Source organism: Schistocerca piceifrons, chromosome 9, assembly GCF_021461385.2.
Source record: "Schistocerca piceifrons isolate TAMUIC-IGC-003096 chromosome 9, iqSchPice1.1, whole genome shotgun sequence".
In the NCBI taxonomy this organism is placed as follows: Eukaryota; Metazoa; Arthropoda; class Insecta; order Orthoptera; family Acrididae; genus Schistocerca; species Schistocerca piceifrons.
Window position 1 is genome coordinate 132,301,576 of NC_060146.1, and position 12,896 is coordinate 132,314,471.

Sequence of the window (12,896 nt, forward strand, 5' to 3'; positions counted from 1 at the left end):
CATAAACACAAGTTGCCATGACCAAAAGAATATACAAACAGCACATATTTGGATGGTAGGGACGTAAAAGTGATGTTGCTCTGTTCCTGCATGACAGATAATATACAGGGGGTGGATAAAAAATATGAAAACACCAAAAACACAACATATTATCATGCCTACTACAGTGTAGAAAACCCACTGGCATTCAAAACAGCTTCCAGTCATCTCGGAATGGATAAATACAACTGTATGGTTTTCAAGGGAATGTTATACTGTGCTTCCTACAAAACAAAGGCAAGCTCGGGTTGATGGAGGTGGATAGCAATCACACAAACGTCTCTTCAAAGTGGAGCATAAAGGCTGTACAGGACTGAGATCTGGTGACTGTGGTGGCCAGGGGAAATTCGACAATTCCCGCTCGCACTTACAAAACCGATCATGAACAATTCCAGTGGTGTGAATAGGGGCCCTGCAGTCTTGGAACACAGTATCACCATTGAGGAGCAAACATTACAACATTCGATGGCCTAGTTAGCTAAAATGGTCACATAATCCTAAGCAGCAATGGTACCTTGCAACATAACCATGGGGCTCATGGAATACCACAATATCGGTGCCCAAATCACTAAACAGCTACCATGGTTCACTCTTAAAAACGTAAACTCAGCCAGAACTTGGATACAGTGTGAAACAAGACACTCTAGGAAGTATAATTCTTCCTTTGCTACACAGTCCAGATTTTATGTCTTCAGAACCACATTTTTCCCATTAAAGGCATTTGCACCACTGCCGTGTGGTTTTAGAACTCCCACTTGCCCAACAATTTCCTGCTTCTGGAGCACCCTCAATGTTGTTTTAGTGCAGACACGGTTTGCAATTGCAACATTCAGTTCTGCAGTCACTTTTGCAGCTGCTGTCCTCCTCTTACTTTTTTGTCACAATCCTTTTCAGTGTTGTCTGCCACGATCGATCGACAAACACTTTTGTCCGTGTTGTGACTTAGTGGGGGATGTTTTTCACTTTCCCTGTATGAAGTATAAATCTCCAATACGGTGCCTCTCGAAAGAACTGACACTTCGTCCACCTCAGTAACAGAAGTACCCACCACAGGAGTGCCAACAACTTGCCCATGTTCAAATTACTTATCTCTGACATAATACACCCACAATTATACGGAACACTGTTATGACCACGACTGACACTTGCAACGACATAGTAGAGTTACTGTACATGGTCAAATACAGCAGTGCCACCTGCAGGCTTGGTTAGCATCTCCATTTTTGCTCAAGCATGCATACGTTGCAGTGTTTCCATTCTTTTGTCCATCCCCAGCATGTTTTCTCATGGTGGAAGCAGAATAAACAGAATATAACCATTTTGTTTGAATTCGCCCAACTTTGTATGTTTTTCATCAGAAGTGCTGCCTATAGCAACGAACTTTTCCCAGACATGACTCCTCTTCTAATGAAGCACTTTGCAACTGTATACACTGCATCATTTACGTTTTATCTTACACCCTCCACAGTCTCACAAAATACAGCTTCTCTGGGGCAATTTGATCCTGACTAAGTCACGACTACATCTACATACATATTTCGCAAGCCACTGTATGGTGCGTGGGGAAGGATACCCTATTCTAATACTAGAAATTTTTTTCCTTGTTCCACTCACAAACAGACCGAGGGAAAAATGACTATCTATATAACTACATTTGAGTCTCAATTCTCATATCTTATCTTTTTGGTCCTTATGCGAAATGTACTTTGGCAGCAGGAGGATCATTCTGCAGTCAGCTTCAAATGCCGGTTCTCTAAATTTTCTCAATAGTGTTCCTGGAAAAGAACTTTGTCTTGCATCTAGGGCTCCCCTTTGAATTCCAAAAGAATCTCCATAACACGCCTGCACGGTTCAGTAAGTGTGAACAAGTCGACAAATAGGATGAGACTGCAGTGCCACTGTTTCAGACTCGTCATACTCACAGAATTACATTGGCATTGGAGGAAGGAAATCGTTATACCAGTGACGTAATAGTGGTTCTCTGATTTCAAATGTATGCAACCCTCAACATTGGACTTGTACTCGATCCATTTCTAATCTCTAATAGCTACATAATCTCTTTGTAATGCATGGTCTTGACTCAGAAAATGCAAGGCAAAGTAAAATAACCATATCATGTGTAAAATGGATCCCAGATTGCAGTGGAACATATATGGGATCAGGATTCATACGACTGAACTGTTGCTCTCACCACAGACAAAGCCACTGCATCTGAGTTACCAAGAGGAGGCTATAGTACCCACAAAGTATAACATCAGTGGAGAGAAGGCCAAAGATGGTGCGACGATATTTCTCCAAGTAGAATACCCTTTCTCAGCTCTCCTCTACACACCAGTTACAATCAGTTCTGCAACAGTGCAATGACTTGAGGCCACCAGGTAAAAAATTTGTCATCCCCACAAGACATCACATAATATCATATTACACAGCCAATAGTCTTGGTAATGGCTTCCGTTTGGCAAGAAAGAGTGTCTCCAGGCCTCATCAGGCACAACATATAAGCTGAAGTCATTTGCTGATGACTACATACCGTAGACCTGCTGGATTGCAGACATGTTGATTCCAACATATCACCTGCATTTCCAAACTGGCACAGATATTTCCTACAGGATTAAGATCGCATGATTTAGAGAGCCAGTCAAGGTGTCTTGGAAGACACGAGTGACCACAGCTTACTCACTATGAAGGTGTAGAAGAAAGGACTGCAATCACAGACAGTTTTGAAACAAACAGCCCGGTTCATGTCTGTTGTAACCTGCAGGAGTGGATCCACGTACTGCTACAAAAAACACCCCCAAAACATCACAAACCACTGCCAGCCTGGACTACAACCTCACACTGAGGGTTAAATGCTTCATTGGGCCATCAGTGCACTTGATGCCTCACATCGTTTCAGAAGAGTCAAAATCGTTACTCGGAAGACGACACTGTGTGCCCCCTGTCAGCTCATCTACTGTTTCTGTGTCATTTGGCCCATCGAAGACAGGCAGCTTCAGGTACCACTGTGAGCAACGGCCTTTTGCAAAGCACAATATTCCAAACATCCATTGTACGCAGTTCCCTTCATAACGTTTACTCAGAAACTAGTTGACATTCAACTGCTAACTGCAGAAATTCCTCTCTGGTCTGAACTGAATTTCATTGTCAAAGTGTGACACTTCTTTCTGGTCCTGTCAGTTAAGATCTTTCTATGACCACATTTCTTATTTCATTTCACGTGGCTGCGAGTGGTACACCATTCCTTGTAGACACGACAAAAAAATCGGACATCATCATTCACAATGTGGTCTCGTGCACATCCAAACAAGGTAATGCCTGTTCTTTCACACTGCTACGTAAAAACACTTTACTTTGCTGTTTCCACTCAATTGACTGGTGCATACATATCACTCCTCTGCCAGGACTTACATCAGCATGTGAACAAAACGAATGCCTGGCACCAGTTTTCGCCATTTACAGCAATTCCGAAGTGACCGAGGCACTTTTTTAAGGGAGTGACTAATATTCTGCACAGTGCCCTTACATTTGTCATAGTCTTCAGTCTGAAGACCAGCCTGATACAGCTTTCCTCATGAGTGTATCATGTGCAGGTGTTAACATCTATTGCAACCTACATTAATTTGAGCCAGTTGTTTTGTATTCAAGTGTTGGTCTCCATATATATCCCCACCCCACCTCCACAACACCTTCATGCTTACACATTCTCCTCTATTACCAAATTATCTTTGATAGTGCAATAGGTGTCCTATCAACATATTTCTTTCTTTAACCATATTGCATCATAAAGCTAGCTCTCTCTCTCTATCTCTCTCTCCTACTCAAATGTCCTTTCATTAATTCTCTAATCCACCCATCTAAACTTCAGCACTCTTATGTGAAAGCAGATTTCTAAACCTTCTATTTCAATTATTGTCTACCTTTTGCTTCCACATAAAGCTACACTCCATACAAATACTTCCACATGGGGCTTTCTAATACTGAAATTTGACCTGACGTCACCACATTTCTATTTATCAGAAAGGTCTCTCCAGCTATTTCCAGTCTACACACGGAGTGAGTATATTCAGCCCATATCTGCAGCTTAATTTAGCTCTTAAAAATTTCAACACATAGCTCCCCCGAATATTTCTCCTTTGTGTATTTTAATGCACACATCTATCTGGATCTGCCATCACATGCTCATAGGGTAGACACACACAGAATCTCACAAAGGGACAAACATTCTGTCTTTTGAATATGGGGCAGATCACTGCACTTCAGCACCACTACAGGGCCATTTTCAAGCACTGGTGAGGTGGAGCAAAATTAATTATAAGAAATATCTGTAGGCAGTTTCACAGCCAACAAAGTGCAAAAGAAGAAAGGAAAAAACAAGTTGAAGAACCGAAACAGTTTTGTTGTCTATTATTAAAAAAACAAAACATTTCCAGAAGCTTAAAAAAAATTCATAATAGTTCACTGTATCTGTTCAAATATTGTCACCGAGTTCATTTTTAACAGCTTTCTTTCCATATGTATGAAGTTATTGTTCTTTATATAGTATCATCTTATGCCTTTTGCTTAAGGCAGACAATATCTTACGACTGCTGTGAGCACTGTCCTATTTGACAACCAAGAGATCGTTGACAAAGATGTAGAACACAGTTCCAGTTATTATCTAGTTCTTAATCAGAGGCCTTACAATGCAACCTATTAACGACAAAAGTTAAACAGATCACTCTAAAGTTATCTGCCCTTGAGTCAGACAAAGGAGGAGGAGGAGAAAAGAATAGAATGTATCTCTTTCACCATTAAGCAATAATGGTTTTCTCTACACTTTATTTGCATCAGCCCTCAGAATTACAATGACTAAGTACAAAAGATACTCACAAATGATAAATTGGTAAAGAAAGGATAATACAGCAGTGGTAAAGGTTTTCTACTCACGGAATGTTGTAGTAGATCCACAGTGAAGGAATACGCATCGTGTCGAGTCTGTGGCAGCTTCTGAAGTTTTGCGAGGACCTTCTCCTCACCATGGCACAATGCAGCGTTTGACTTCAGCCTGTCAGATGAGTAGAAGAGGTTACTGTGCCCTGCTATGTAGGAGCTCAACCTACAAAAAGAGGAGAAAATGAGTGACAGTTATAACAAAGGTAAAACATGCCGTATTATCCTGCCACCATTTTGCAGAATCTCTGAGACAGTGATGTGCTCCAGAACAGTATGCTACTTGAGTAATAATAATATCATTGTAAATCACAGTTTGGATTTCAGGACTGTTGCTCAACTGTGAATGCCATTTACATGTTCACTCACCAAGTTTTACAAATTTAAATAACACTGTTTGGTATTTTCTGTGGCCTACCGAAAGCATTTCACTATGTGATCACAGTGCCCTTCAATATAAACTGGTTTTATGGTACTGACCGTACAGCAAAGAAATGGACAATTTCATATTAAATAAAATTAATGAGCAAAGTTGCACTTAATAATTCAACCAACAAAACAAGGGGAGACCTAGATTCTTCTGATTTGGGAGACATAGCGAGTTGGGTTCCACAAGGTTAAATCTTAGGTCCACTATTGTTTCTCACATATGTTAACAATATTCCTGCAGAATTAGTTCTCTTTGCAGATGACACTTTATCTACATCTACATACATACTCCACAAGCCACTGTACGGTGGATGGTACCAGATACAACTACTAATCATTTTGTTTCCCGTTCCACCCGTAAACAGTGCGAAGGAGAAATGACTGTCACAAGTCCCCTTGTGAGCCCTAATATCTCTCCTGTTATCTTCATGATCCTTACATAAAATGTACGTCGATGGCAGCAGAATCATCTTGTAGTCGGCCTCAGACGTCTGTTCTCTAAATTTCTTCAACGGAGCCTAACACGAAGAATTATGTCTTCCCTCCAGGGACTCCCAATCGAGTTCACAGTGCATCACCTTAATATTTTTGTTTGATTGAATCTACTGGTAACAAATCTAACAGCATTCCTCTGAACTGCAGCAATGTCCTCCTTTAACCCAACCTGGTGAGGATCCTAAACATTCGAGCAGCTACACTTACGTAAAATTCTTACAAAACAATGAAGTTGACCACTTGCCTTACCTAATGTGTTCATACAGTTTTACATCACTTTGCAACATTTCGCTTAGATATTTAATTGATGTGACTGTGTGAAGCTCTAGCCTAGTAATGCTGTCTTCCTACTCATCCGCATTAACTTACATTTTTCTACATTTAGAGCAAGCTGCCATTCTTTACACCAACTAGAAAGTATGTCCTAGTCACTGAATGACGAGACCTTCTTGCACACCACAGTGTCAGCAAACAGTCGTAAATTGCTGCTCTCCCTGTCTGTCAGATTATTTATGCATATAGAGAATAAAGGTAGTCATATCACATTTACCTGTGTCACTCCCGACGATACCCTTGCCTCTGTCGAACACCTGCCTTCGAGGATAATTTACTGGGTTATATTATTTAAGAAATCTTCGAGCCACTTACATTACATTAGTAATGTAATCAATTCAAACATTTATAGAAAAACAGAAACAATCAATTTTTTACAAAATAAATGAAGTGGATTGATAAAAATCTACTTACTAAGCAGGGGCAGATCACACACGTAACATAAGGTTATAATTGTGCACGCTTTTGGAGCCATTGGCTCCTTCTTCAGGCAAAAGGGTTGAAAGGGAAGAAGAGGGGTAAAGGAAATGGACGGAGGGGTTTAGAAAGATGGGAAGGTTTTGGGAAAGTCAACCAGAACCGTGGGCGAGGGGAGACTTACTGGATGGGATGAGAAGGAAAGAGCAACAGAAGAAATGGTAAATAATGTTCTTAAAAGAATTATGGAATGTTTTTCTGCAACTGGTCTTGTTCTCAATGTCAAAATCACACAACATATTTAGTTCTGCATATCTGGAGGTACTACACCAAGTATAACATGCAGTGAGGAAATAATAACTAAGCAAGAACTTCAAAAGCTATATCTTTAGATACTTGTGAGGATTTAAATTTGAAAATACCCATTTTTGACTCATATAATAATTTGGTTCAGCCACATTTGAACTTCAAATCTTTGCATTTTTGAGGAGGGATAAATCAGTAAATTGCCATATTTTGCAAAATTTTAATTCAATAATGTCATATGAAATAATTTTCTGGGTAACACATGTTTAAGAAAGGTTTTCTCTGCCCAAAAATGCGCAGTAAGACTTGTATATGACGCTCATCCATGATCATTTGTGGGCATCTATTCCAGAAGTTAGACATTTTGACTATTGCTTCACAGTATATTTATTCCCACATGAACTTTTTTGTAAATACACCATTAAATTTCAATAGGAACATTTATGTACAATTAGAATACCAGAAGGTAAAAATGACATTCATTATTCCGCATTAAGGATGTATTTACAACAAAAATGAGTGCACAATGCAGCCCCCAAAGCTTTTGATCATTTACCCAATGAAATAGAATGCCTGACAGACAGAAAACTTAAATTTGAAAAGAAACTGAAAAAGTTTCTCCTCGACAATCTCTTCTATTCCTCCATGGAATTTCTGTTTATGTAATATGTAAAAGGAGGAGAGGAATTGATAACTTGCAGGTGTATTAATAAAAACAAAAGTCACAAACATCAGAACATCAGCCCGTATATGATTGTGTGATTGAATGTAAAATTACTTGTTTCACATCATCATGCTTAAGTCTACAAATGACCCATGGAACGTAAAACTACGTACCAATAATTAACTAGCAATCTGGGAAAGTATTAAATGAAAGGGGGGAGGGGGGGGGGGACATGAGCCAAAGAAACTCATTATGAACTATTCGCATTACACAAACGCTCAATTGGATTGCAATGTTTCATTTTCCTTTGTATGTTCTCTTTGTGTTTTATTGGTATGCAAGACAGTCCTGTATTATCATCATTCAACAGTGTTCCACCAACTTTTCATCCCACTGCAGAATTCGTAGCTTTTTATACTGTACTGATCTTGCTTTATTCTTGTGGTAAAACCTTAATTGAGCCTGGTATTATCACCTTAGTCATAATGGGAAAAATAGCTGTTCACATGACAAGGGAGAGTTTTCACTTTGACACATTAGATGGCTGTCTAGATCTTAGTAAGTTTATTGTCAAAGTCTAAGTCCTGCCTAAACTGAAACCTACAACCATATTTATCAGGTTTTCTTACAGTATTATTCTGACATCTTCTCCCTCCGTAAGTGCCACACCCAATCTCTCACAAAATGGCGATCACTATGCAATGCACACATCAACCTTATGCCTACACATTGTTCACTTTACTTTCAAAATAAAATTTAGAGATTTGTATTTTTCGTTGTGCACTACATGTGCCAGGTACACAGTCTCCCTGTGAATCGTGACACTTGGCACCCCTGTCTGGCAGTTTGACTACAACATTACTTTTTCACAGCCAGTGTGTTCTACCCATGAGACCCTATGGCATTCTCTTATGAAGTCACAATTCCTCATTTTCCCATCATTTTCCATGGCCTCATTTAATGTCCAACTTTTTGCTCCATACAGCAGAGCATTTCACCATACAATGACAAAATTTTAAATTTAGGACTTCATCATGAAGTAACAGTCTTAAATTACCTGACAGCAGAACAGTGTGTATAGGGTCAGGACTTGAATGCAGACCTCCCCTTACCCAGACACGACTCATGAGCCATCTTCTCCATTCCAGTTTTGGCAGATCTACTCTTCCATCACTCAGAAGACTTTGTGTAGCAAGGTATGCAGGACAGAAAATACCACTTCTTTGTCCTCATTTCCTGTGACTATCACTACTTTAATTGTAAAATGAAGACAACAGACACAAAAAAACTATCCAAATTTAACTTTTGTAACAGGCAGTTCCAATTTGTATCACACACTAAAGGTTGTCTGCCTTCTGACTTACCGGAAAACTGTAAAATGTTGATTGTAACAGCAATGCATTTGTTAACTGTGACTTTATACTCATGCAAAATGTGAAAATAAATATTTTAGTGGGGAAGTGTGCAAATAAACTACACTGTGTGAAAAATTTATTTTGTCAGACTTCCCACATGTTTTGGAAGCTTTAAATGACTCACGAAAAGAGAAAGTATTTCCATAAAGTTACAAGAGATGAAACAGCAAAAGATTGTACCTCAAAGAGAGTGTGGTGTCACCAAACTCCAAGGGGTCTACAGCTGCCGTTAAAGAAGAGGTGGATTTGACTGACCAACAACTTTTGGCATTAGTTATGAGTAACTTCTAGCAAAGATCTGACAGAATTGCTGAAACAATGCTGCTACCACGAATAAAGGTGTTTTTATTAAAAGTCAACATACTAGCATTCATTTGAAAACTGTTAATTTCCAATAGGTCACCTGCACTTGCACTTAAAATATGCTCGAGGAGCAGTTAATATATAATGAGAGAATATTGGTGAAAATGCACACACCTCGCACGGAATGATGTGCTCTGTCCTGGAAGGTACATGCTAGACAGGGAAAAGTAGGCATCTTTGTGGTACAGGCCACGAAGACACGCCCGATCCTCACTGTCGTACAGTGTGAAAAAGTGCTCGACGAACTGGTCAGCGAGCTCACCTGAGTCACCGTGACTGCTACAGAAAATGTAATTAGGCCGCCACTGTGGCAAGCCCAGTATGCAATGTAGGTAAGTCCCATCCTAGAGTGAGGATCAAACAGATACATCAAATAGTATGAAAAAAATAAATAAATAAAAATAAAAAAGTCAATGTAAATATTTTTTCTGCATTACAGCTTAGTCAACATAGCAGACAAGCTATATTTACAGATAGATAATTTTTATTTGCTCCCAAACGTGGCTGTTGCCAACAGTAACATTTTTAAATGATATAATTACTTTATATCCTTAGTATTATTATAGAATGATGATGTGATTGTATGGAACTACTGGCCAGGAGACCCAGTCTGCGGTTGTTCAGCAGCCTGGTATAAGTCTTTCTATTTGACATCAGCAACTTTCAAGTCAATGAAGACGAAATAAAGTGATTAGGACATTACAAATACCCATTCCCTGAGAAGAAACTCTCCACCCTGAATGAGAATAGAATGGTGGACATTGCAATCTAGAGGTGGTGATGCTACTCACTAGACCATGAGCTGTAGACAATAATTTACTATAAAACTACATTTGCTATTGTCTTACTGTCCATAATATTTGGTGTATCTACCAATACTGGAGAAGGTATTCAAATTTAATGATGCTTTCCGGGAATGGACTGAGGATATCTTCTGGCAAACTGTGTCACTCTTACCCTCCTCTGTTAATTAAGAGCATTTACCTCCGTTGTTCCATGATTACATGCTTATTTTGAACTGATGGTCTTTCCTTTTCTTACCATCACAGAACAGCATACATCAAATGTCTTCACATGCATCCTATAATGCAATCAATTTTCATCTTAGAACAATATAGTTATCAAACAATGGAAAATCCAAGATGGAATGTACAATACCAGAGAAGGAAAGTTGCTATTTACCATATAGCGGAGATGCTGAGTTGCGATAGGCACAATAAAAAGATTCACACAATTAAAGCTTTCGGCCATTAAGGCCTTTGTCAGCAGTAGACACACATACAAACGCGCGCGCGCGCCAACACACACACACACACACACACACACACACACACACACACACACACACACACACACACACACACACACACACACACACAACTTGCACACGTCTGCAGTCTCAGAGAGCTGAGACCACACTGCGAACAGCAGTGCGCGCGCGCGTGTGTGTCCGTGTGTGTATGCTTGTCTACTGCTGACAAAGGCCTTAATGGCCAAAAGCTTTAATTGTGTGAATCTTTTTATTGTGCCTATCGCGACTCAGCATCTCCGCTATATGGTGACTAACAATATAGTTATCATCGATGCAGAATATAGTGGTCCAAAGTTGTTGTCATAAATCAATAACCTGACACATTTATTTTGGTAACATCTTTTTCATTTCTTCAAGGTGCAAAACACTGTGGTAACACCGTTGGCTTCTTACACTCATATACCAACTTGCTTGCACAACAATCAGTGCTACCTTCTACACAATGCAGCTCTCATTCAATCAAATACTGTTCTCAAAAGCTAACCAACCGAAAAATATATGTCGAACACAGTTTTCAAATACTGACTAACCAAACACTGCTCTGCTGTTACAAGGGCAGGCTGAAAACTAATACTTCTGAATTTTTTATGTGAATACCCTTAAAGCCTTTCCAATGAAATAAACTTTATTAACTTTCTACATCTTCAGTTTTCATATCTAAATATGTATTTCTCAACATAGTTAACCAGGCTACAAACACATTTCTCCCAATGAGAGACCACTTTATTGATACCATCACTACAGAATGTTTGACTATGCTGACAGAGCCACAACCCCACCTCTGCTTGCTCTGCTTCATCACTATCAAACTGAAGTCCTCGAACGTGTTCTTTAAGCTTTAGAAGCAGATGAAAATCAGAAGGGCCAATGGAGAATGATCGATGACAGTGAACCCGAGGTGTCTAATTCTTGCAGATGTCACAGTGTTTGTGTGTGGTCTGACACTGTCGTGCTGAAGGAGAGGGTGCTACATGTGTGGATGAAGTTTTCTGCAGTTATAAACTCAATTACAGCATGCTGTTTCTCACACACTAACTTACTTACGTTACATACCACCATGTCACATGCTACAATTAGTAGCTGAGGGCTGCAACTTGTGTCAAAGAAGCACCTGAGTTATGTAATATCTTTAGTGGTATGAGAACAGAATAAAAAACTTGGAGGCATTACTTTTCAACATGCCCTCAATTTATAAACCGGTAAAAAACTTAATTACAATTGAAGTTATTGAGTTACCAACTTCCCATGGCATTTGTGTGTGTTTAAATCTCAGTGTTAAAAAATACAGCTGTTTGTCAATTTTGAAATACATAATAGTTAGTTAATCGCAGCATTGTATTTTAAATTGGTAACAGACTCATTCCAAAACTAGTATAAATATTTTCAGAAGCATTTTATGCCATTCTTTACACTTCCGTATACGCAAATCTTCAAATAACATTTTCACTATTCCAGAAAGTTAAGTTGAAAGCTACTGAAACAACCAGAAAAGATTACAAAAGTTTGTGGCACATTCTATGAAAACAATTACAACTCAATTTTGCATCGCCCACGCGAAAAACTTGAAAACGTTGGCATCGCCATCTATCACAAGAGTCCCAATCTTTAGCTGATTCATCTTATGCCAGAAAGAGCAACAGTTGCAATGACAGGAGAGTAAACTGCGCAGACACACAGACAGCACTTGATTGAGGGTGGTGGCGAGAGTCTGCTATTGTTCTGTGAAAACTTGTTGCTGGGCAATGAGACACTGAAGTATTTCATTGGAGTATTTCTTCCATCAAGACATTCGCTAAGTGACTTAGCACTGACACTAACACGTGAAGGAACGTAACCCTTACTTGTTGCCAAGTTTGTTACAGAAAGAACAAACACAATTTATGGAGTATAGTACTTTACAAAACATTTCTTTGGTGGCTCACCAGAGTGCACCAGTGGGTCAACCGAGGAAGCTTCTATAAGTAGGTCTGTGAATTGTATCCGTGCACACTTTCATTAGTACACTAACATTCCACATAAACTGCAAACTAACCAAACACAAAATATGCTACACTTTAAACCAAAATAAAACTTGCACATCAATGGCATTGCACAACAAAAAGACATACTCAAAATTCTCTATAAAGTAAGTCCATTCAAAAAAGTCAGGCAAATTGTTAAGAATTTCACCAAAATTTACATCACGTGACAATGG

At 39.2% G+C, this 12,896-nt stretch overlaps 1 protein-coding gene across 1 annotated transcript in view; it reads right to left on the minus strand.

The window, feature by feature from the left end:
* LOC124717272 (nuclear RNA export factor 1-like) overlaps nt 1-12,896 on the minus strand; it is a 158,419-nt gene that overhangs the window by 50,204 nt on the left and 95,319 nt on the right. Inside the window, exons 11-12 of the mRNA XM_047244085.1 lie at nt 9,505-9,734; nt 4,966-5,134 (exon numbers count right to left, since the gene is read on the minus strand). Of these exons, the coding sequence (XP_047100041.1) occupies nt 4,966-5,134; nt 9,505-9,734 (399 nt within the window). The remainder of the gene's footprint in view (nt 1-4,965; nt 5,135-9,504; nt 9,735-12,896) is intronic.